At 40.1% G+C, this 23,181-nt stretch overlaps 4 protein-coding genes across 6 annotated transcripts; all 4 read right to left on the bottom strand.

Annotated features, from left to right (window-relative positions):
- Window positions 1-1,141: 1,141 nt before the first annotated feature.
- On the bottom strand, window positions 1,142-2,149 carry LOC131231498 (ylmG homolog protein 1-2, chloroplastic-like). Its single transcript, XM_058227717.1, has one exon. It carries the CDS (start codon window positions 2,066-2,068, stop codon window positions 1,334-1,336), a length of 735 nt encoding a protein of 244 aa, XP_058083700.1. The 5' UTR covers window positions 2,069-2,149; the 3' UTR covers window positions 1,142-1,333.
- A 928-nt stretch (window positions 2,150-3,077) lies between these two features.
- Window positions 3,078-7,008, bottom strand: LOC131231345 (uncharacterized). 3 transcript variants are annotated; one of them, XM_058227514.1, is made up of 3 exons: window positions 6,409-7,008; window positions 4,052-4,197; window positions 3,180-3,976 (listed from the first exon to the last, which is right to left on the bottom strand). In XM_058227514.1, the coding sequence occupies exons 1-3, from the start codon at window positions 6,493-6,495 to the stop codon at window positions 3,799-3,801; spliced, it is 411 nt and encodes a 136-aa protein (XP_058083497.1). In that variant the 5' UTR covers window positions 6,496-7,008; the 3' UTR covers window positions 3,180-3,798. The 3 variants fall into 3 exon arrangements, 1 of the variants encoding a protein (XP_058083497.1); XR_009164322.1 differs by having other exon boundaries at window positions 3,078-4,197; window positions 5,177-7,008; XR_009164323.1 differs by having other exon boundaries at window positions 3,078-4,197; window positions 5,259-7,008.
- A 675-nt stretch (window positions 7,009-7,683) lies between these two features.
- LOC131231828 (ras-related protein RABC1-like) lies at window positions 7,684-8,484 on the bottom strand. Its single transcript, XM_058228133.1, has 2 exons — window positions 8,112-8,484; window positions 7,684-7,914 (listed from the first exon to the last, which is right to left on the bottom strand). Exons 1-2 carry the CDS (start codon window positions 8,259-8,261, stop codon window positions 7,684-7,686), a joined length of 381 nt encoding a protein of 126 aa, XP_058084116.1. The 5' UTR covers window positions 8,262-8,484.
- Window positions 8,485-10,641: 2,157 nt separating this feature from the next.
- On the bottom strand, window positions 10,642-11,817 carry LOC131231245 (ylmG homolog protein 1-2, chloroplastic-like). The gene has a single exon (XM_058227378.1). It carries the CDS (start codon window positions 11,566-11,568, stop codon window positions 10,834-10,836), a length of 735 nt encoding a protein of 244 aa, XP_058083361.1. The 5' UTR covers window positions 11,569-11,817; the 3' UTR covers window positions 10,642-10,833.
- Window positions 11,818-23,181: the final 11,364 nt, after the last annotated feature.

The raw sequence follows: 23,181 nt of genomic DNA, 5'->3' as shown, positions 1-23,181 counted from the left end.
AGATTTTCCAATCGTCCCTATTCTAGAAATCCATTGATTTCCTGGACTAAAGAAGCTGCATTAATTGTTAGATTGAAATCATGCAAGATCGGGATGTCTCATCCCTCGCCGGATCCAATCCACGCATGATTTGAATACGGTACCGCAGGATTGTGATGATGGGCTGCAACCATTGCGTGTTCCTATTATTATTATCTTTCCTATGATGTGGAATGTGAATATTTCAATTGATTTGCTTAGTTTATTTCGCTGGATCATTTTTGTGCTCACACATGCATTCTAGTTTAAACCGTCATGCACCACATATCCCCTCCATTTGCAATATTCTTTACTCCAAAGCTCTAAATCTCTTACTCTTTCTCTCTAACAACTCTTTCTCTCTTACTCTAATCTCTCTACAACGATTTCAATTTTCAAGTATGTTTATTTTTTATATTTTATAAGTTGTGCTTGCTTTTTGTAAATTGTATTTGTAAATTAAGTTGTAACTTATAAGTAGTTTCAAGTTATCCATTTATCAATGAAATTTCTTTGTATGAAGTTTTTAATAATTAATTCTCTCTTAGTATAACTTGTTGATTGTTTTGTTAAAATTTATATAATATAATATAAGTAATTAAATATATAACTTAATGAAACACTCAAACTACAATGAAATAAGTAAAATAACCCAATCCAATCATGTGTACTAATTAGGCAAGTTTTTCCTTCTTTTTTAGAAATTTTTATAATTTTTTCCATTTTTTTCGTTTTTCGTTTTTTTAATATGTGATTATGCGATCGCATATGTGATTTGACAACATTGTTCAGGACCATAAGGGTCGTTATGGGGGGTGTAACAGCTATTACAAGCCATATCGTAACGGCTATTACGGCCTGTATCATAACAGTGGCCACCGTTACCGTTATTAAATACATCGTTGTGTTATGGATTCACGGATCCTTCGTTGATGTAACATGCTTCATATCTAATAAAGTTTTTATCCATTGAAGGAACCCAAAAAAAAAAAAAAAACTCATTTCTATGGATAAGCACTAACCAGTATCTTTCCTCTTTATCAAATATCCACACACGGGGAAGAAGGATATAACCATACAAATGAATATCCCAAATACAAAATTACTATTATATCCGAGTAAATACTATTTCTAACCTCAGAAATAACATGTTATATCTTTGAAATCCAAAATTACAATGCAATATCGAACAAGACACATAAAAGCAACGAAAAGAAAAAGATATTCAAAAACTAAGGTTGAACAAAACTAGCCCTTTTTACCCCTTACTTGAATTATACTGTTCTTAAAATATACTACTTAAAATCACTTCCCATCAATACATTCCTCTGCTATTGTTGAGAATCGACCCAAGAGTCCCCAGGACCGCAAAGGCAAGAAGCAGGCTCACGTCCAACGTATCGAAATCCAGCGAGATGATGTTCCTGAACAAGTTCAGGTATGGGTCGCACAGGTCCCTGATCGCTGACAATGGCTGCCGGTCCCATGGGATGTTTGGGAACCATCTGAGCAGGACGCGGACCATCAGGACCCCGTTGTAGATATCGAGCCACTTGGCCATCCTTGCTACGATGACAGTCAACGGGGTGCTCGGGTAGCCGCTGGGCCGGTGATAGATGGCCGCGAAGAAGAGGGGCCCCACTGCACAGGCCATGTTCCCACGAAGGTTCTTGATCATCACCAGCTCATCGGGGGTGGGAGCAAGGCAGACCCTGCCGATCTTATCAAAGAACCGCTGGATGATATCAACGAAGAGTTTGGAGATGGAGAAAGCGACAGCGAGCATTGACGAGACAGTGCGGGTATATTCAGAGAGGAGGGAATTCGACGATGATGACGATGAAGATGACGTGTCAAGTGGGGTAGCAGTGGAGGAGAGAGCTGAGTTTTGAAGGCACGGGGAGCGTTTGGCTGTGGGGAGAATGAGATTGAGGGGTTTTGGAGAAGGGAGATGAGAGAGGTGGAGGCGTTTGGTTGGAAAGGAGAATTTAGGGTTAGGGTTAGGGCTAGGGAGAAGGAAGAGGGTTCGAGGAGCAACGACGAACGCCATTTTTTTCTCCTATCGCAGGCAAAAGCGCTATGGCATTTTGATGCCTAACCGACTGGATGGAAAGGTCAAGAGAAGGGGGACGCGAATGGAGACAGATTGGCTACTACCCCTGACACCAGCCCCATGGCTGGTGGTCTATGCTCTGTGGGCCCCACCATGATGTACGTGTTTCATCCATTCCGTTCATCCATTTTTACATATCATTTTAGGGCTTGATACAAAAAATGATAGGGATATAAATCTTAGGTGGGCCACACCACAGGAAAAAAAATAATGAATGGATATTCACCATTAAAATCCTCCTAAGGCCCACTGTACTGTTTATTTGAAATCGGATCTGTTGATTTGGTCATAAAGACCCGGATGAAGGGAAACAATAAATATCAGCTTGATCCAAAACTTTTATCGCCCCCAAAACGTTTTTAATGGTCAAAATTCATTCTACATTGTTTCCTGTAATGTGGTCCACTTGAGATTGAGATCTACTTCATTTTTTTTTCTCATATCATAAAATGATATATAAAAATAGATGGACAGCATGGATGACACACATACATCATGGTGGGCTCCATAGAGCACCAACCACCAGCCAATGGCTGGTGTCAGGGGGAGTAGCCAATCCGTTCCCGACAAAGACGGGGATGATGCGTCACTTCACGGACGCGGTTTGGCTAGTGGCACTTACATCGGTGCGTCAGAGTGGGTGTCATCGCCTATCGAGGTAAGTGAAACAACATTAACAAACGGCATTAAAGCCCGTTTCACTTGAGTACCTACTCGAGACGAGAAAAAACATCCAAATTCTCTCCCGCCTCTCCCTCTCTCAAGTCCAACAAAAATCCAATTTCTCTCCCGCTCTCCCTCTCTCAAATCCAACAAAAACTACTATGTCTCTATTGCATCTCACGGCGTGCTAACCCCAACGCATGAATCGGAGCTCGAATCCAAAGCCTCTCTCAAGCACACCATAGGAGCCCTCCATTGTCCGAGAGAAACCCAACAATTACCACCTGCATAATCATTCATTCATTCAATTCCAATCCTTCATTCAATCAATTACAATTACAATTACAAAATTAGTTTCCTAGTAATTCATGAAAGCAGGTGGACTCCACAATATTCTGCAAAAGAAAGAAAAAACAGGCAGTCATTTGTTACTCTACCCTCACAGCAACAGAAAGTACCATTTGCTGTATTTTTGAAAATTACCAAAAGGAAGATGGCGTTGAGATTCCAGCACCTTTACAACCCTTCATAGGTACTGCCTTCCTTCCCTTCCAGAACAGCCCAGCGCCAGAGACGAAAGGAAAGAAGTCTAAAGCCAAGGCGGCTGCTTAAACATGAGAACCGAAACATCCAGAAGCATGATCGGCTATGTTACCAAAATATTACATTGAGCAATGTGTTGTCACATTTATCTGATATGATCAATTTTTAGAAGGAGGGGTTGAATTGGCCCAACACCACCACCACCACCACCTCCTTATGGCTGGTTGCAGAAATTTTTATTCACTTATTGTGCAACTGTCTTCCTAGTAGTCATTGGTGTGCTTACAGCCACACTTCTTTTTGTGGAAGTTGAAAAAAAGAGTGGATGGTTGGTTTTTTAAAGGAGTTGAAAGCACCTCAGTGTATTTGAATTGTTGTTCGACGTTCCTGATGACAAAACTGCATTCCAAGCACTTGAAGATCCCTTGTAGAAGCTCTGGCTGGACCTCATTCGTCCATGTCTATGGGAGATTGTAAAGTGTATGGTGACGATGACAACCAGGGGTAACAAAAAAGTTTTGCGAAGGCACCTTGCAATTCTCACAAGTAGCTTTGACAATCTCCTTATTCAGCATTCTTGAATTAACTTTCTCCAGGAACTTCAAGTACAGCTCATGAAAATTTGGCTCAATGCTTGCTCTGTCAAATATAATGTCCCGGTAAAGTAAAAATCAGCTGATGAAACTAAAAGGTTATTCATAAGATTTTTCTCACCTTTTTATCACCATATACTGAGCAAACCATGGATAGTACTGCTCTTTCCGGACATCAGTAAATTCTTTTGCTTTCACATCCATATTTGAAGCTGAAATATTATTAATCATAAATAAAATCTTGTCGTGTATCTCTGATGCCGGTTCCTGCATGAAATAAACAACAAACTCAAAACTGAATTAATGCTCCAAACAGCGTTCCCACAAACAAATTTTCAGAAAAGACATATTGAGCCACACAAGGACGAAATAAATGAGCAGTTACGAAAAATTTATTGACAGTCCAAATTCAATATCAAATGGTATCCATGTTGTGTGGCATTCAACTAATTTCATCATCCATGGTCTCATATACGTAGTCACGGATTAGATATTTTCTGAGGTAAGACCTAAATTGGGTGGTAAGATGATGTGGAAAGATTTGATCGGTGGACCTTACACTGTTGGGTATCTATAAGCATGTGACCCTATCAATCAAATCTTGCCATGTCATCTCACCACTGAAGTGAGCTATATTGATAACATGTGGAGAATCCTCAAACTTCCTACATTGTACTTAGAATGCAGAAAAAAAGAGAGCCAGTAAAGAACTACAGGGAATCAACTGCTCTAATTGCCCATAGTCATACCGATAAAGCATGTCTGCAATTAACCGTGCACCACATATGATTCTCCGCATAAAACATACCCCCAACCTTTTTCAATCTTAAAGACCTAGCCACTATATAAGCCTCTGAACCAGTTACAATGATATTACACAAATATGAGAAAAGGCAATGTAATAGTATATAATCAAAGCAGGAGAATAGGGAAGAGATTAATTCACATAAATAGGTGCAAAACTGAAATTTTGTGCAGCACAGCCCCTGATCAAAAGGGGCAGTGGACAAAACTGAAATTTGGTGCAGCGGTTGAGCTGGAATTCACATATATATATATATATATATATATATATATATATATATATATATATATATATATATATATATATATATATATATATCTTTGTTATTATCCATTTTAGAGAGAAATATAAACCCAGAAAGCTATGAAATTCAAAATCAAACAAGAACAAGAACCACTTTCTCCATGAACAGGGAAACAACAACTAGAGAAAGTAGACTACCATGCCGAACAGCTAAACCCCAATTGCGAGCAAAACAACACCATTTTGACCATTAACTATGCCTGGTAGTAATTGCTTCAACCTGTCAGCAGCTGGGGTGAAGGAGGATTGTTGATGTTAGGTGGACGGCCAGTTGTTGAACCTTTGTCAAGCATCCATGAGATTCTCTTTTCGAATCTTTCCGGTGGAAAATGATTTGTAAAGCTCCCTTGTTTCGATTTTTCTGGCTGAGTAAGATTTATAATGTTGAGCCAAATAGTTTTTGTTCCCAAAACATAGAACACTAAGTTCCAATAATTTTGTTCCCAAAAAGTTTGTTCCATAGCCAAGTTATAAAGCATGTTATTGTTAGTGCAAAGATCATGTTTTTGTTACAAAAATTCAATACATGCATATCCAAAAGACCAAAACAAGCATCCAATAAGAATGCACCTTCAGAAAAAGGGAATTCAGATTTCAATATAAAATTCAGCACATGTTAATTTAGAAAAGAAAAAGAAAAGGAGTTGAGCTGATATTACATGACTTTATTGAACTAAAACAAATCCAATCCAATGGAGCATCCAAACAAATCACTTAGCATAGGCCTCTTCTCTGGTTACTCAGAATCGTTTCATCATCTGCCATAGCAGATCCAAGCAAGTAAACTAAACACCTACACAGAATGGTCCCTTTTTTTTTGGCAACAACCTACCTTCAACCTTCAAAAACTGCAAGTTGACATACCAAATCAAATTTCTAATACAGTATAACAGAGGAATAAAAACCAAAGAGAAAGGAAAGGAATATCACACATAACAACCAAATGAACCCAGGCATTCCTTCCTACTAAATAGCAACGCAACTCATGGGTTTTTCACAACTCATGTGAGGAAAACTCAAAATGAGCAAGCTAGAACAGATCCACCATGGTTTTTCACAACTCACTGCAAAAAAAAAAATAATAATAAATAAATAAAATCCAAACAAAGAAATCTCCAAAAAAAGGTCAATTTCTGAAAATATCGATGAGAAATGCTAGGTTGACTGGCATGAGGAGAGATTGAAGAGGCAATTTGCAGTACACAAACCAATATCAACTTGTGCAACATCTAGACCACTCTTAACAGAGGTATTTTACATCTAGATTACAAACATCAAGCCCACAAATTGTGGTCCATCGCCTGTGATTTGAAATAATGGCAGGGAAGTTTTAGATACTAAAAAACAGGATTTGGCTTCTAGGAGTTTACATGTGAAACCTTGTGGTCGAGATTCTCCTGAATAAAAACTTTAAAATTATCCGGCTGAGTAGATTTTTGGAGCATGTCAGAGTCCATCCACAGTGGAACATAGCAAACCAATGTTCTAGCCTATTAAATCATCAGAAAGGCCATACCATTACTGCTCTCTTGTGTAGAAAGATTGGCCTATAGAATTGCATTTTGACCAAATTTCCAACTAACTTTTAGTCCAACCCCAGCCGCTTTCATCTCACTGGCTTTGGCCTCCTCTTGCTTATTTTTCACTTTTGATTATGTGTTCTCCATTAGAGTAGGTGGAGGCTTCTTTACAACCTTCAGCTATTATAGCTACAACTCTGATTGTTGGTTGATTCAGAGTAGCCTTGGAGGAAGCAGCGCGAACATGCTAAGAAGAATCTAATTACAATTCCTGCAAAAAACCAATTGAATGTGCACCCCTAATTTCATCATCTATCAAACAAGAAGAAAAAAAAAAATCACACTGCATGAAAAGATACTTCCGAAAAGTGCTGGAAGTTAAAAAATGAAATCCATAATGAAAATGATTGGATAAGGAAGTATACAAAACAAATCAAATTTCTTTTTGCCAACAGGAGCCTTGGACAGGGAGAGAGGACGAAAATTCTCCCTTTGGAGTAGACAATTTCCTGTATCCTGGAGTTTACAGTAAAAGAAAATCATACTGGTGGTAGCATTATGCAAGCAGGCATGTACATTCTACATACTATGATGATGGATCGGTAGGGAAGCTCCCTATGCCATGCTAGCTTTTAGAAACCTCTGAACATACAAATCAACTGATGTGGACCACCAACTTTTCATTCCCACAGTGTAAAATCACACTTTTTTTTTGGTAGGACTGATTGGATGATCCTACCAATATATTTCCATCATGTATATCAAACAAGAAAAAAAAAAGAATCCAGCACTAAAGCAGCTTCCACACATACATACGAGAATTTAAGGAACTAACAAACATAGTTAAGCATATAGCTGCATGGTGGAGAATTTTCATCCAGTCCACTCATCCATTAGATGTGCCACCATATTTTCACCTGGTTCTTAAAAATCAGTAACCCAAAATTCGCTGCAAGAAAGAAGAACATGATTGATTGATTGAATAAATAAAAACTGATATATATGCTGCAGTAATGATAAGCCAAGTACTAGGCTCTCTATTTCCTGCTGAACGGCCTGAAATAACAGACTCCACTCATTTCTACTCGGTTTCTACTATTAGTTGAAACAAGTGGGCTATCTGTTTTATGCAGTTTTTCTGACGGAAATCGATTCATCAGACCACTCTTCCATGTCCACATGATCATCCTGAAATAAAATAAAAATAAGTGTTGACAGAGCATGCACCTTTAAAACAAGCTCTTCAAAACACTGCTGTACATAAATTCGAGTTTTTGCACTACATTCAAGGAAAAGACATCCATACTCCTGAGCAAAATCAATTCCCTCTTTCTTTGTGGCAACCCTTCCACTTTCCTGCAAAATTAAACATCAAGATGCATATCTTGTATTTAAACTGTGGAAATCTTTATGATATATAATTCAAAAGAATAAGGCTGTGATTGGAAGTGCAGTTAAACCACATTTACAACATAGAAGTTCTAAGGCCACCCTGCGTTGAGAAGTCCTCTGAGAATGGAGGAATGGTTGTTGTAAACCTTTGTAGGAATTACCTTATCAACTTTGTTTCCAACAAGCATCTTGATGCAATCTTGATTAGTTGAGTAGAGCTCGATTTCCTTAGCCCTTATATCCGCAAGATTTGTAAACGTGTCTCGTCTTGCTACATCATAAACTGGAAACATTGCAAATAAAGTTACCATAGCTTTATGCAAAATTTCCACCTTATAGAAAACTAATCATGAGCTGTAAAAGAGTTACCATAGCTTTATGCAAAATTTCCTCCGACCGCACAAGCTGCTCCATGGTATTCAGCCATCGGGTGAACGCTCCGAAGATGACATCAAGCACCAAATAACCAATCATGATTTCCCAAAAACTCAGCAAATGTTGAAAGATAAAGCTATCAGGAAACAGGATTATGGTAGCTTACATGAAACATATCCCAATCAGGCTGCATGAATTCTCCAAGGAAAAAGGTGTTGTAGAAAAAAAATGCAATATGGATTGCATGTGACGCTGGGACTCTTGGCCAAAAATCATCAGATGCTCTTATCACATCAGTCCTCTTTGAGCATTTAAAATTTCAAGCTTGCAAAAGCCTTTTAAAAAAATCTGCGAGGTGTACATGCATGCACAAAGAGTCACCCTTGTATGTTACATGCTTCATGATAAGTCAAGAAGACATAACAGTGGGCTCACTGAGTAACTCAGTACGCAATCTGCATCCCTGTTGACAGCCTAGCTGCAAGTCTATATACCTGAACTAGTTATCATCGAAAACATCTGCTGCTAAGAAGCCTACCGGGCTTCTTATAGGCTTGTGTAATTACCATCAATACCATATCAAACCCAACCTAATCTCTCTAGGCAGTTTTTATTTTTTTTCCTTTCATTCAACCTGGATTTCATGATCAGTTCAGGCAGCACTGAAACTAGTACATCAGTGGGAGTCAAGCCCAGGTTGCCCCACTAGAAGGGAGATTCACTAGCAGCTCGACTGACATGCATACATTGGCTGTGTCGACAAGGGAAAACTAGTTTTCAAATCATGTTAACACAAATCAACAATGACAGAGGATAAAATGAAACATTCCAAACCTCAATTTGTTAGTGTTACAATGTGAAACTTGGTTATAGGATACAACAAGCTTTGGAGTTCTCCCTACGTTTCCCCAATTTTTCTACTTCTATATTTGTACGCACATTATAAATTTTCACAGCAACTCCGACCAGCTGGGAAAAGGCTATGATTACGATGAAGACAGTACTGATGGTGATTATTTCCAAAGAATCAACGCAGTATAGCTACTGATTTGGGTGGAAACAGGTCGTGCCCCTTCTGCCAACCAAAGGTCATCCAAACAGGCCCATCAAAAACTTGCAGGACTTGGTAGCTATTTCAGGAGTCTGATGCACTTGAATTTCAGCTTTCAAGACATTCTCAGTAGATCTTCTGCTCACAGAACTGCACCAATAAGAAAACTTTGAAAAGTTGGCTTTTCGTCACCAAAAGGGTGGGCTAGTTTTCAAACATATTCAAGTCTAACGACGAATTTGGTCTCTAAACAGATTGTAATCTATGTTTGGTTGAGCCCTCCATTATTCGTCGAATATGAATGTGAAGTCGAACCATGCATCCCCAGTGCTTGCAGACTCCTTGCTCCTTACCAAGTCTAGATTAGGCATCCCAAAGAATATGCTAAATTCCCCAAATCAATTTCCACATTCGGGTTGGAAAATCCCCAAATTCTAAAATCTACCTCTGAAGTTGAAAAATCCCCGAATCCGAAAAATCGACATACGAAGCTAAAAAATGACCAAATCCACATTCGAAAATAAGAAATCTCCAAACTCCCAAGCTGTTGCAAATAATATTTTATAAGTTGTGCTTGTTTTTTGTAAATTAAGTTGTAACTTGTAGGTAGTTTCAAGTTATCCATTTATCAATGAAATTTCTTTGTTCGAAGTTTTTAATAATTAATTCTCTCTTAGTATAGCTTGTTGATTGTTTTGTTAAAATTTATATAATATGATATAAGTAATTAAATATATAAATTAATGAAACACTCAAACTACAATGAAATAAGTAAAATAACCCAATCCAATCATGCGTACTAATTAGGCAAGTTTTTCCTTCTTTTTTAGAAATTTTTATACTTTTTTCCATTTTTTTTCGTTTTTCGTTTTTTTAATATGCGATGGCATATGCGATTATGCGATCGCATATGTGATTTGACAACATTGTTCAGGACCATAAGGGTTGTTATGGGGGGTGTAACAGCCATTACAAGCCATATCGTAATGGCTATTATGGCCTGTATCATAACAGCGGCCACCGTTACCGTTATTAAATACTTCGCTGTGTTATGGATTCACGGATCCTTCGTTGATGTAACATGCTTCATATCTAATAAAGTTTTTATCCATTGAAGGAACCCAAAAAAAAAAAAAAAACTCGTTTCTATGGATAAGCACTAACCAGTATCTTTCCTCTTTATCAAATATCCACACACGGGGAAGAAGGATATAACCATACAAATGAATATCCCAAATACAAAATTACTATTATATCCGAGTAAATACTATTTCTAACCTCAGAAATAACATGTTATTTCTTTGAAATCCAAAATTACAATGCAATATCGAACAAGACACATAAAAGCAACGAAAAGAAAAAGATATTCAAAAACTAAGGTTGAACAAAACTAGCCCTTTTTAACCCGTACTTGAATTATACTGTTCTCAAAATATACCGCTTAAAATCGCCTCCCATCAATACATTCCTCTGCTATTGTTCAGAATCGACCCAAGAGTCCCCAGGACCGCAAAGGCGAGAAGCGGGCTCACGTCCAACGTATCGAAAACCGGCGGGATGATGTTCCTGAACAAGTTCAGGTATGGGTCGCACAGATCCCTGATCGCCGACAATGGCTGCCGGTCCCATGGGATGTTTGGGAACCAGCTGAGCAGGACGCGGACCATCAGGACCCCGCTGTAGATATCGAGCCACTTCGCCATCCCTGCTGCGACGACAGTCAACGGGGTGTTCAGGTAGCCGCTGGGCCGGTCACGGATGACCGCGAAGAAGAGAGGCCCCGCCGCACAGGCCATGTTCCCACGCAGGTTCTGGATCGTCGCCAGCTCATCGGGGGTGGGAGCAAGGCAGACCCTGCCGATCTTATCAGAGAACCGCTGGATGACATCAAAGAAGAGTTTGGAGATGGAGAAAGCGACAGCGAGGATTGACGAGACAGTGCGGGTAGATTCAGAGAGGAGGGAATTCGACGATGATGACGATGAAGATGAAGTGTCAGGTGGGGTAGCAGTGGAGGAGAGAGCTGAAATTTGAAGGGACGGGGAGCGTTTGGCCGTGGGGAGAATGAGATTGAGGGGTTTTGGAGAAGGGAGATGAGAGAGGTGGAGGCGTTTGGTTGGAAAGGAGAATTTAGGGTTAGGGCTAGGGCTAGGGACAAGGAAGAGGGTTCGAGGAGTAACGCCGAACGCCATTTTTTTCTCCTATCGCAGGCAAAAGCGCTGTGGCGTTTTGATGCCTAACCGCCCGGATGGAAATGTCGAGAGAAGGGGCGCGGATTGGGTACTACCCCACCAGGACTTTGGCTGCAGACGGACGATCATGTCAGGGGCTCTGTGGGGCCCACCGTCATGGATACGTTTATTCACGCCGTCCATCCATTTTGACGTATCATTTTAGGGGAAGGGCCCGAAAAGAAGTCAGTTTGAAGTCCACACGACAAGCAGCAGTGGGGGTCGAATTCCAACCGTTGAAAACTTCCCCTGCCCACAGTGATGTTTGTTTTCCATCCAGCCTGTGATGTTTGTTTTCCATCCTGTTCGTAATGTCACGTAGACCTGTACGAAGAAAGAACGTAATATCAACTTAATCCAAAATTTATATAGCGTCCGAGAAGTTTTCAACCGTAAGCTTTCAATCCCAATTGCTTCCTATAATATAGTCTACTTGATACTTGAATTCACCTCCTGTTTTTTGCTCGTCAGTGAAATGATCTTTCAAAATGAGTAGACGGACATCAGGTGAACCAAAACTCGCTTGACAAGACCGTCAGTCTCTAGTACCCAATCCGCGCCGAGAGAGAAGATCAAAGAGTTATATGACTAAACTGAGTACATGGTGATATCCAAGCCGTCCATCAGGTGAGCCACGAAGCTGAAGATATTCTCACCTAATAACCAGGACCGGATAGCACGCTTATCACGGTGTTTTTCTCCTTTTTTACACACCCACCCACACTACATGGGCACTTGATCCCATGGGCAAGCTCATCATGCTCCGAGTGGTGAATACTTAGAAAACCTTGGCAAAATTCATTTATGGCGGTATGATAGGGCCCACCTGATTATTTCTGGTGCGGCTTCCATGGATCCGATGTGGATCCCTGATTGCAGGGGCCATTAGTCCATCCATTTCATCACATCATCTTAGGATATGAGCCCAGAAGTGCAGTATGTCCAAATTTAAATGGACCATACCATGGGAAACAGTGATAATTGAAGGCCTGCCATTAAAAACTAACTGGAGGCTGCTGAAATGTTTATTAGCCATTCAACCTATTGTTAAGGTTGATCTAAAACTTTAAATATCAGCTTCATCTAAAACTTTTGTAACTCCTTGGAAGTTTTTAATGATCAATCACCATGATTTCCTATAATATAATCCATCTATTGTATTTTTAGGTTACACGGACACCTCACCCTAGCAACGGTCAAATACCTTATCTTGAATCATGTGACATGAGTTATAAGCTTGGAAGTGCCCAAAGAATACGTCACTACCAACCTAAACTATAATGAGGCCTATGAACTCAAGTAAGCCAGTAGGATTCTATAAGCAAACTTAGAATACCAACCCTTAATCTAAAATTGTCAACGTTTCCCTTAGGCCATCTATAAGGAATATATGGCCCATCATAAATTTACTCAAAAATACATTAAATCTTCCAATCATCTTCTGTGCAATCCAACCAAGAAGCCCATATCACTCACGAATTTTGCATCTTGGCCCAACAATATCTCATATGGCTGGCACAACTATATTTCTATCACACAGGATATTCTTCCATGAGCATAAAAAGTAACCATTATAAGCTAGTTTAACTCTTTTTCTACCTGACCCACTGATTGTGACAAAAGCACTAGGACACCCCTAAGATCTCTCCTCCCATCAATTCATTGGTGTATACACACTGCACAATTCACCACACCACATGCCCATCCTCCGACAATGCCATGCATGCAATACTAGATAACATTTAATATAAATGCGCAAGATATAATAAACATGAGTTGAAAGCAATTACTTTAATATTTTACCAGTACTGTCTTAGATCTTCCTCTCTATTAGGTCATCTTGTCCATCGTGCTCTTCTTTTAATTAACCACTAAATTTATGCATTTGGCAAGTAAATGAAAAAGAATTTAAGTATTATTAAATATGGGCCATTGATCTAATAATCTTATCATTAACCATTGATGGGAAACTTAACTTTTGAGGTAGCTCTATAAATCAAGGGACAACTTTATTTGATGAGTAAGATCATCAGATAGTATAATTTTTTCCAACCCAACCATCTATTTTCATTGAATCTAATTCCAAAGGCTCGGATTAAGTGAATCTCAATTTAAACCTTACCAAAATAAAAACAAATGTCTGATCTATGAATTTAATGATTATCCAAACAATTTGCATAATAGGGTTTATTAAGTGATTTTAGAAGTATATGGGGCCCTAATTAATGTGTAGATTTTTATAAATCTTTAAATTTATTTAGAATTTCCCTTAAGAGTGGGGCCCACATGTACAAATACAAAATAATTTGTGGCCTTGTCCCGCCACCACAATTTGGCACCAAGTCCAATATCCCCAGTCCCAAGTTTCTAGGGTGTGATGTATAAGAATTTCAAGTATTTCTCCGTTTTTAATAGAATCTAATTTAAATCACATGAAAAATGTAATACGAATTCTAATCACCTCAACCACTATAGAATTTAAGTTCATATCCACAAATAAATAAATATAAATATAAATAGGGCACCCACAATCACAAGTAAATTTCGTTAGTCCCTACACCCAACTAAATAGGGCCTTATTACAATGCTTTCATTATTAAGTAAACATGTTAGGATAATATTTAAAAGAATATAATAATAATAACTAACTTAGTCTTCTAAATATTCCTCTTTGTGATCAGTATCCTTTAGATTAATTTTATGCAATTGAAATGTCCCAAACAATGGTGAGCTACAAAGCCTAGTGAAGATGACTTAAGATAGTTTTCCAAAATAGGTACTTGATACTTTCTAAAAATAACTAATTTCCAAAAAGACAAGTATTCAAAAGAAAGAAAGTTTCCAATACATCAATCATAAAATACAACCTAATAATCATGATGACCCACAATTAAAATTTTACCAATAAAGCATGTTCATGAGATTATAAAATTTTAAATATACAATTGTACCTATTTGAAAATATAAGTGTGCACAAGGATGAATATAAATCGCGATGTGGTGCCAACGGAGCTTTAGGGGGTGTTTGGCGCATGGTATTGGAAGGGTTTGAGTGGGATAGGATTCAAAAAACCAAATGATTGTATTAGGTTAAGTTTTGTCGTGGAATTGTAGGAGGCTTGACTGTATTATATGACTGTTTGGATTGCATAGAAGAACATAATCCATGATACAATATCTGCATGTTTCTGTTTGGATGGAAGTATGGGCTTGGATTGTGTATGGATCATAATCCACCGCTATTTGGATAGCGACCCTACAACAGAAACAGTGTAGAGAGGGATGCCCACCATTGAAATCCACCTGAGGTTCACCATCACGTACCTTTGAGATCCAACCCCAAGTGTAGGGTTGTGATGTAGTAATAAACTGGTAAGACCGAGGTCGATCACAGGGACTGATACCTATACGTTATCTGAAACCAAGTAGAACTAGAACTAGACTAAGATGTGATTTAAACCTAAGAGAATTTAAGAAATAATTGTGGAATAATTATCTAAAACTTTAAGAAATTCTGAGGAAGGAAACTAGGGATTCAGAGGATCCACTTGTAGAGATCAGGGAGACTTTATGCCTGCATCAATGATTATGAAATTTAAACTGAACGTTACTTGATCTAGTTTTTAAGAGATGAAATGTATAGAATTAGAATGGATTCCATCATCTAACCATGCCCAGGAGACAAAGTAAACAACAGAATTAAACTAATTATCAATCATCCAACAACGTATGAAGATCAGGAAGGGTACTGTCATCCTACCATGCCCATGGAGCAATGATGAACAACAGGGCTTCCTGACTTCATAAACATAAAAAAGGAAAGAAATATTCAAAGCCATTGCAAACCCATTGTAATTTCAGTCACAACAGACCATCAAAGACTAATAAAAATCTTCCTTATAATAATCATCAAAGAACAAATTCAGTTCATGCATTCATATTTAAAGCATAAAGTAGTCTCCCATCTCGCTACAGGCTTCACCTCTTAGCCCTAGCTAAGAGGTTTAGCCAACCATGATTAGGAAAAAATCCTTAGGGTTCATAAGAATAGAAAAGATCAACATCCCAGGAAAATAAGAAAAAGAAAAGAAAATCGGGCAAACACTTCCCTTTCTTCCTTCCTTCCTTCACATGTGCCAGAACGAGCACCTCCCTGATGTGCAGCAGCAACTCCGTCCAGCCTTACACGCCCAGCAGCTCCACTCTCTCCTCTCTGTTTCTCTTTTTCTTCCTACGCTGCCAGCAGCCACGTCCAGCCAGCTGCCAATCCCCTGTTCTTTTCCAAACTCTTCCTTGAATCCTTTTTCAAACCCAAAGCCGACCTCCCCTCTTGCTCCCTGTCTAAAACTGTCCCTGGCTCTCTCTCTTCTCTCCTTTTTATCAGGACTTGGAGGGGTGGAGAGAGTCCTTCCGTAGGTGTGCATAGCTCCTTGCGTGAATTAGTTTACGCAGCCAGGAACGCACGTCCCTGTTCTGGCGCAGCAATTCTTGGAAACCGACTGGCGTCGGCTCGGAATTGTGGAAGATGACGGCCCATATTTCTGATTTGACTTCATGAACGGGATCAGGACCCCCCTTGGCATCCTCTGGACGGATCAGATCATCTATCTGATCATCCCCTTGATCGCTCAGTGGCCTACTGCGGCCGGTTTTTACGGACGCAGAGCCTGCGCATGATCTTTCGCTGGGAAGATCGGTGGGCCCGGGATCTGCATCAGTGGTGAAATCTAGTCCGTCCACTAGTCTCAGCTCGAAAAACCGGTCAGGAGAGGTAGGTTTTTTTCAAGTTTGGCGTGGCCCATTGTACCGGATCTTCTCACCGTCCGTCCTCCGTTTGGACGGCTGAGATCCAATATTTGATCTTCTTTTAAAATTCTGCCACCTAGGCTTGAGTGAGGGGGGCCGTGCACGTCTTATGGACGGTCCGGATTGGTCCGTCGAATCATGGTGGTGGCCCACAAGAAAGAGCCGCAAGCTCTGTTACGGGCGTCCCAGCGGCGGCGAGAAGGATTTAAATCCTTTTATCACTCTGATTCGGTGCTCATCCACTGCACGTATGCTGTGCACACACACCACTTAAGGTGGGTCCCACCTTGAGGTATATGAAATATCCGCTCCGACCATCTGTTATGCCATCGGATTTAAACAGTTGAGATTAGAATTGAAGCAGGTCCAGATATCAGGTGGGCCCCAGATCGATGTTTTGTGGGCTGATTTGACCGTTGGGCCACTTCCACAGCGATCTAATGGATGAAATTTTACGTGTACGGTTCATTTATGGTCCTCAGGCCACGTATGGAGTTTCGAACTGAACGGATGGTGGGAACCCTGTGATCTTGCATTCTGGACACTTTTCACGCCACTTGAGCTTCAATTTCTCGATTTTCTCAGCTCCCTGGAGTGTAATTTCTTCGATCTTTATCCCCTGGAGTCCGTCCCCTGCTTTAGTGTCATCAGATCGGTAAATCTATGCTTTTTAGTGTCCTTTCCCAGTCCAAGCTCATGAAGACGCCCTGCATCACAAATTCAATTAAATTAGGCTATTAACCGGTGTCATGCTTGTAAATCCATGAAATGAATGGGTCTGATATGCAATATTTGACCCTCAACACAACCCCCAACCAGCATTTTGCTAGTCCCGAGCAAAGTATGCGAAAAATAAGTTGAGAATTACAGGAGAATTTCTATGAACTCGAGTGATTTTGAAAAAACAATCTAGATATTCAGAATTCAACAATTCATGAATGTTGGGCCTTACTCTCTCCTAGACTCAAACACACGATAAACTTCATTCAAAGTATTAGTCCCTTAATTAGAAATAATCCTAAACATTGAGTTCCACAGATGTAAAGTGTAATCCCAACTTTCAACATTAATATTCAATTCTTTATTTCAGGATATCGTTGGTAATCAACAAGAGAATTCATAATAACCAAAGCTTGCCTCAAAGATCATCTTTTCATTCCTTCCTTTTTTTTTTTTTTTTTTTTTTTTTTTTTTTAAGACTAAAAACCAAGAAGGGGAATGAAGTCCACACTTATAGGGAGCAAACCTATAGTGAAGATTCTTTGCCTAACCTTTTTCAACGGTATCTCTTCCTTTTAATTGATCTTGACGGGCAATTGTTCCAGTTGGTTCCTTCTATGTTTACTGATCACCAAATTAACCCTTCAGTTTCAAACTGAAATCTTAATGTGTAAGCGAGATGTGACATGTGAAATCATGACTCAATCAATGTTTACAACTTCTAATCATGGATTAAACTTAACTGTGAAACCTAACGAGCAACTGAATCCAAGAGCAGTAAATCACCAACATTCCATATCCTGTAATTCTAAATCAAAGATGGTCGTCCAATCACTTTAAATTCACCAGAAAGTCCAGAGAAAATTTAAAAATTTTCACAATTTTTGCTCAAGAAAATACTGATTAGGTAACCTAATCTCCCACCCCCAACCAAAAATCTACATTGTCCTCAATGTAAAAGATATGAGTATGGAATGCGCATAGGACAACAAAAGTAAAGAAAAAGTGAAGGGAAGATAGTACCTGGATGATGAATCGTGAAAGACATTCCAAGAGATCGCAGCATGGAATCCAAAGTGACACAGAACTAACAAAAATAAAATCCTACCTATACCACTTTCGCAGGTGCTCTCGATTGCATTTAGCGCATGCAACAAGCCTTTAAACCCCTAGGTTACCCTTAGTGGACGAGTTGTAGTCTCGTGAGGGTTTGTAGTAATGTTACCCCACAAACATTGAACTAGCTAGGAAAATGAAATAAGTTGAAAAGCTGGGTTGCCTCCCAGGAGCGCTAGGTTTAACGTCTTCAGCCAGACCAAAGCAACTACCATAATCCTATGAAAGCGATAAACCTACCTATACCTCCATCAGACTAGGAGATAAATCCTGGTAAACAGGATCAGTCAGAGGCATGGATATGTCCTCTGAATCAAATTTCTCGATAAATGGTTTCAATCGATGTCCATTGACTTTAAACTCCTTGCCATTGTTGGGATCTCTTATCTTAATGGCCCCATGAGGAAAAACAGTAACAATAATGTAAGGGCCGGTCCAACGAGATCGAAGCTTACCCGGAAAGAGATGTAATCGAGAATTGTACAAAAGGACCTTCTGACCAGGTGTGAATGATTTTTGTAAAATGTGTTGGTCATGAAATGCTTTCATCTTATCCTTGTAAATTCTCGAATTATCGTACGCATCATTCCGGATTTCCTCAAGTTCATTCAATTGAAGTTTGCGTAGCGAGCCAGCGTTGTCCAAATTGAAATTAAGATTTTTGATCACCCAGTACACTTTATGTTCCAGTTCCACAGGCAAGTGACAAGCTTCCCCATAGACAAGTCTAAAGGAAGACATTCCAATAGGGGTTTTAAAGGCAGTATGGTATGCCCATAAGGCATCGGTCAATCGGATTGACTAATCCTTACGATCAGGGTAAACTGTTTTCTCCAAAATGTGTTTAATTTCCCTATTAGAAATCTCAACTTACCCACTTGTCTGTGGGTGGTACGGGGTGCTCACCTTATGAGATATACCGTATTTCTTCATTAAGCTCTCGAATGGTCTATTACAAAAGTGTGAGCCCCATCACTAATGATGGCTCGAGGCGTCCGAATCGAGAAAGGATGTTCTCTTTTAGGAATTTAATAACCGTGCGATGGTCATTCTTTCGACACGGAATCGCTTCAACCCATTTAGTGACATAATCCACGGCGAGCAAAATATCCGATTTCCAAACGATTGGGGAATGGTCCCATGAAATCGATGCCCCAGCAATCAAATGCTTCGATGATAAGGATGGGATTCAAAGGCATCATATTTCGACGGGACAATGCTCCCAATTTCGACAACGCTCACAAGCTTTGCAAAACTCATGAGTGTCCATGAACATAGTGGGCCATAAAAGCCACACTGGAGAATCTTGGCCGTGGTCTTTTTAGCGGAAAAGTGACCACCACGAGCCTCTGAGTGAGAAGGAGATGACGCTCCGATGCTCATCGCTGGTACACATCTCCTTAGAATTTGATTCCGGGCAATATTTAAATAAGTAAGGATCATCCCAGAAAAAGTTGCGCACCTCGGTGAAGAATTTCTTCTTATCTTGCGCGGTCCATTGTGTCAGTATGGCACTTGTACCAAGATAATTAGCAATATCAGCGAACCAAGGAGAATGGGAGACTCTGAACAGTTGTTCATCAGGGAACATATCATTGATATGGGTCGCCTCAAGGGAATCAGAGGTATTAAGGCGAGAAAGGTGATCGGCCACTACGTTCTCTACTCCTTTTTATCTTTAATTTCCAAATCAAATTCTTGGAGTAGAAGGATCCATCGTATCAGGCGGGGCTTAGAATCATTCTTAGAAAGAAGATACTTCAGTGTCGCATGATCTGTATAGATAATGATCTTGGATCCGATCAAGTAGGATCTAAATTTGTCCAAGGTGAACACTACAGCTAAGAGTTCCTTTTCCGTAGTCGAGTAGTTCACATGGCGGGATTTAGAGTCCTACTCGCGTAATGAATGACGTAGGGCTTCTTATCTTTCCTCTGGCCTAAGACCGCCCCAAGAGCATAATCGAGCGTCGCACATAAGCTCAAAAGGAAGGCTCGATCGGGTGGTGCATGATAGGTGCGATGGTTAACGTGCCTTTAAGCTTGGTGAAAGCTTCCTGGCATTGCTCGATCCACTCGTACGGAACATCCTTCTAAAGAAGATTACATAAAGGACGAGAGAGGAGACTAAAGTCCTTTATGAATCGCTTGTAAAATCCTGCGTGTCCTAAGAAGGATCGCACGTCTCTGATGTTCTTGGGTGGAGGTAGGTTAGAGATAAGATCGATTTTTACCTTATCTACCTCGATTCCCTTGGACGAGATGATATGCCCAAGGACAATTCCCTTTTGAACCATGAAATGGCACTTCTCCCAATTAAGTACCAAGTTCTTTTCTTCACATCTTTTCAGCACTTGCTGAAAGATGGACTGTAAACAGAGAAATCGTCCATGAAGACCTCTAGATATTGCCCCATCATATCAGAAAAGATACTAAGCATACATCGCTGAAAGGTGGCAGGGGCATTACATAGTTCGAATGGCATCCTTCGATAGGCAAAGGTGCCGTAAGGACATGTAAATGTAGTCTTTTCCTGGTCTTCAGGAGCTATCTCTATCCGGTTGTAGCCCGAATACCCGTCAAGAAAACTGTAATAGGAATGACCAGCTAACCTTTTCAGGATCTGATCAATGAATGGTAAAGGAAAGTGGTCTTTCCTCGTGACGGTATTCAATTTCCTGTAGTCAATGCACATTCTCCAACCAGTAGTGAGTCTAGTTGGCACGAGTTCATTATTAGCATTGGCTACGATGGTGATTCCGGACTTCTTAGGGACCACTTGAGTTGGACTCACCCATTGACTATCAGATATAGGGTATATAATACCCACATCCAATAGTTTAAGAACCTCGGCCTTAACCACTTCCTTCATGTTTGGATTTAGTCTACGTTGTGGTTGCCGAGCGGTTTTTGCATTATCCTCAAGATATATGCGGTGAGTACAAATCGAGGGATCGATTCCCTTGAGGTCCGCTATCGTCCATCCCAGGGCTCCTTTATGCTCTATGAGAGTAGATATAAGCATACGCTCCTGTTCTTTCTCCAGGTGGGCCGAGATCACCACCGGGTATGTCTCATCTTGACCCAAATATGCATATTTCAAATCAGAGAGGGCAAAGGTTTTAGGTCAAGCTTTGGCGGCTTGAGGTTAGACGGTAGAGGCACTACATCGGTTTGTGGTAATTCTTCAAATTGTGGCCTCCATCGGTTAACTTCAAGTACCGGTGCAGTATCAAGCAAGGCGCACGTCTTCCTAATCATGTCATCATCAAAATCATGGGAGTGGGCCAGGCACGTCTCTAGATGGTCGGAGGATAAGGTCAGGAGGTGTCGTATCTTCCACGAAAGAGTCAATCATGTTAATGTCGTGGAAATCGTCATCATCCTCTGAGTTGCTGCCGTTATTGAAAAAAATGTTTGACTCCAATGTCAAATTTCCAAAAGACATAGTCATGATACCATTCCTACAATTGATAATTGCATTTGACGTGGCAAGGAATGGGCGACCAAGAATGACGGGAATCTGAGTGCTCATGTTATTGATGGGTTCGGTGTCCAGGATGATAAAGTCTACAGGGTAGTAAAATCTATCAACTTGGACCAACACATCCTCAATTATCCCTCTTGGTACACGAACAGAGTGATCAGTAAGTTGTAGTGTGGTTAGGGTGGGTTTTAATTCACCCAAACCTAACTGTTTGTATACCGAGTAGGGAATTAGATTGACGCTCGCTCCTAAGTCAAGAAGTGCGTGATCAATTCGATGGTTCCCGATTACACATGATATGGTTGGGCTACCGGGATCCTTGAATTTTTGCGGCACGTCTTGCTTCAGGATGGCACTCACTTTCTCAGTCAAGAAGATTTTCTTTTGAATAATTTTCCGTCGCTTGGTCGTGCATAAGTCTTTTAGGAATTTGGCATATGAAGGTATCTGTTTAACGACATCAAGTAGAGGAATGTTGACTTTCACTTGTTTCAACACCTCTAGGATATCCCGAGAGTTAGAGAGAGGTTTTGGTGAAACCAACCGTTGGGGAATGGAGCAAACTGGCTTCTCTAGAAGTTTCGGTTCCACTTTTTGTGGGACATCACTGGATCCATCATTGTTGTCCTCTTTTGGTTCTTGAGGCTTTTCGGGCCTAACAGGAAGAGTTTTATCAATGATCTTCCCACTCCTAAGAGTGGTGATGGATTTAACATGCCCCATCTGATTTGAAGAGCTGGGATCATTATTCTCGTACTGCGGTTTAGGATTGGGGAGAGGTTGTGCAAGCATCCCTTTTCTATAACCGTCATACGAGAATCTATCTTTTGCATAAAATCTGTAATTCCCCGCATTGCCTGAGCCCGCTCTTGTATGGGATTTTGAACCGGTTCCTCTTGAGGTTTCACTTGATTTGGATTTTGATTGAAGAAACCGGGAGGAGTCGCCGTTTGTCCATTCCTCCAACTAAAGTTTGGATGATTTTTCCAGCCAGGATTGTATGTGTTGGAGTTAGGTCCAATAAAAGGTCTTTGATAGTTATTTACGGCATTGGCTTGTTCATTCAACACTCCTCGAAAGGTAGGTATTGTAGGACAGTTTTCAGTTGTGTGAATGTTGCAATCACAGATGCCGCAATTTCATTGACCTTATCCTTCTTTCCTTCCATGGCCTCAACTTTCCTTATGAGCTAGTCACTTTACACTTGAGATCATCCTCTTCTTTCAAGAGATATAATCCACCTTTCTCCTTTAATTGAGTCGGCCTAGTCGTGGTGTTCGACTTTGGGTAATGTCCCAAGATTGTGTCTTTTCAAAACTATCGAGGTAGTCCCATACCTCGTCGATATCTTTATTAATGAACTCTCCATTACACATTGTCTCTACCATTTGGCGCATGGAAGATGTCATTCCTTCATAGAAAAAATTTGTAATGCGCCACGTTTCA

The sequence above is a fragment of the Magnolia sinica genome, chromosome 17 (genome assembly GCF_029962835.1).
Source record: "Magnolia sinica isolate HGM2019 chromosome 17, MsV1, whole genome shotgun sequence".
NCBI classification, from domain to species: domain Eukaryota; kingdom Viridiplantae; phylum Streptophyta; class Magnoliopsida; order Magnoliales; family Magnoliaceae; genus Magnolia; species Magnolia sinica.
This window is presented reverse-complemented; position numbering and strand designations above follow the sequence as displayed.

Bases quoted from the DNA above. Each gene is read 5' to 3' on its own strand.
- LOC131231498 (XM_058227717.1), bottom strand. From the start codon at position 2,068: ATGGCGTTCGTCGTTGCTCCTCGAACCCTCTTCCTTCTCCCTAGCCCT.
- LOC131231345 (XM_058227514.1), bottom strand. From the start codon at position 6,495: ATGGACTCTGACATGCTCCAAAAATCTACTCAGCCGGATAATTTTAAA. The intron at 4,198-6,408 runs GTAAACTCCTAG...TATTTCATGCAG, and splicing joins TCGACCACAAGGTTTCACAT to GAACCGGCATCAGAGATACA. The intron at 3,977-4,051 runs GTGAGAAAAATC...TATATTTGACAG, and splicing joins CAGTATATGGTGATAAAAAG to AGCAAGCATTGAGCCAAATT.
- LOC131231828 (XM_058228133.1), bottom strand. From the start codon at position 8,261: ATGGTAACTTTATTTGCAATGTTTCCAGTTTATGATGTAGCAAGACGA. The intron at 7,915-8,111 runs GTAATTCCTACA...TTAATTTTGCAG, and splicing joins TTGGAAACAAAGTTGATAAG to GAAAGTGGAAGGGTTGCCAC.
- LOC131231245 (XM_058227378.1), bottom strand. From the start codon at position 11,568: ATGGCGTTCGGCGTTACTCCTCGAACCCTCTTCCTTGTCCCTAGCCCT.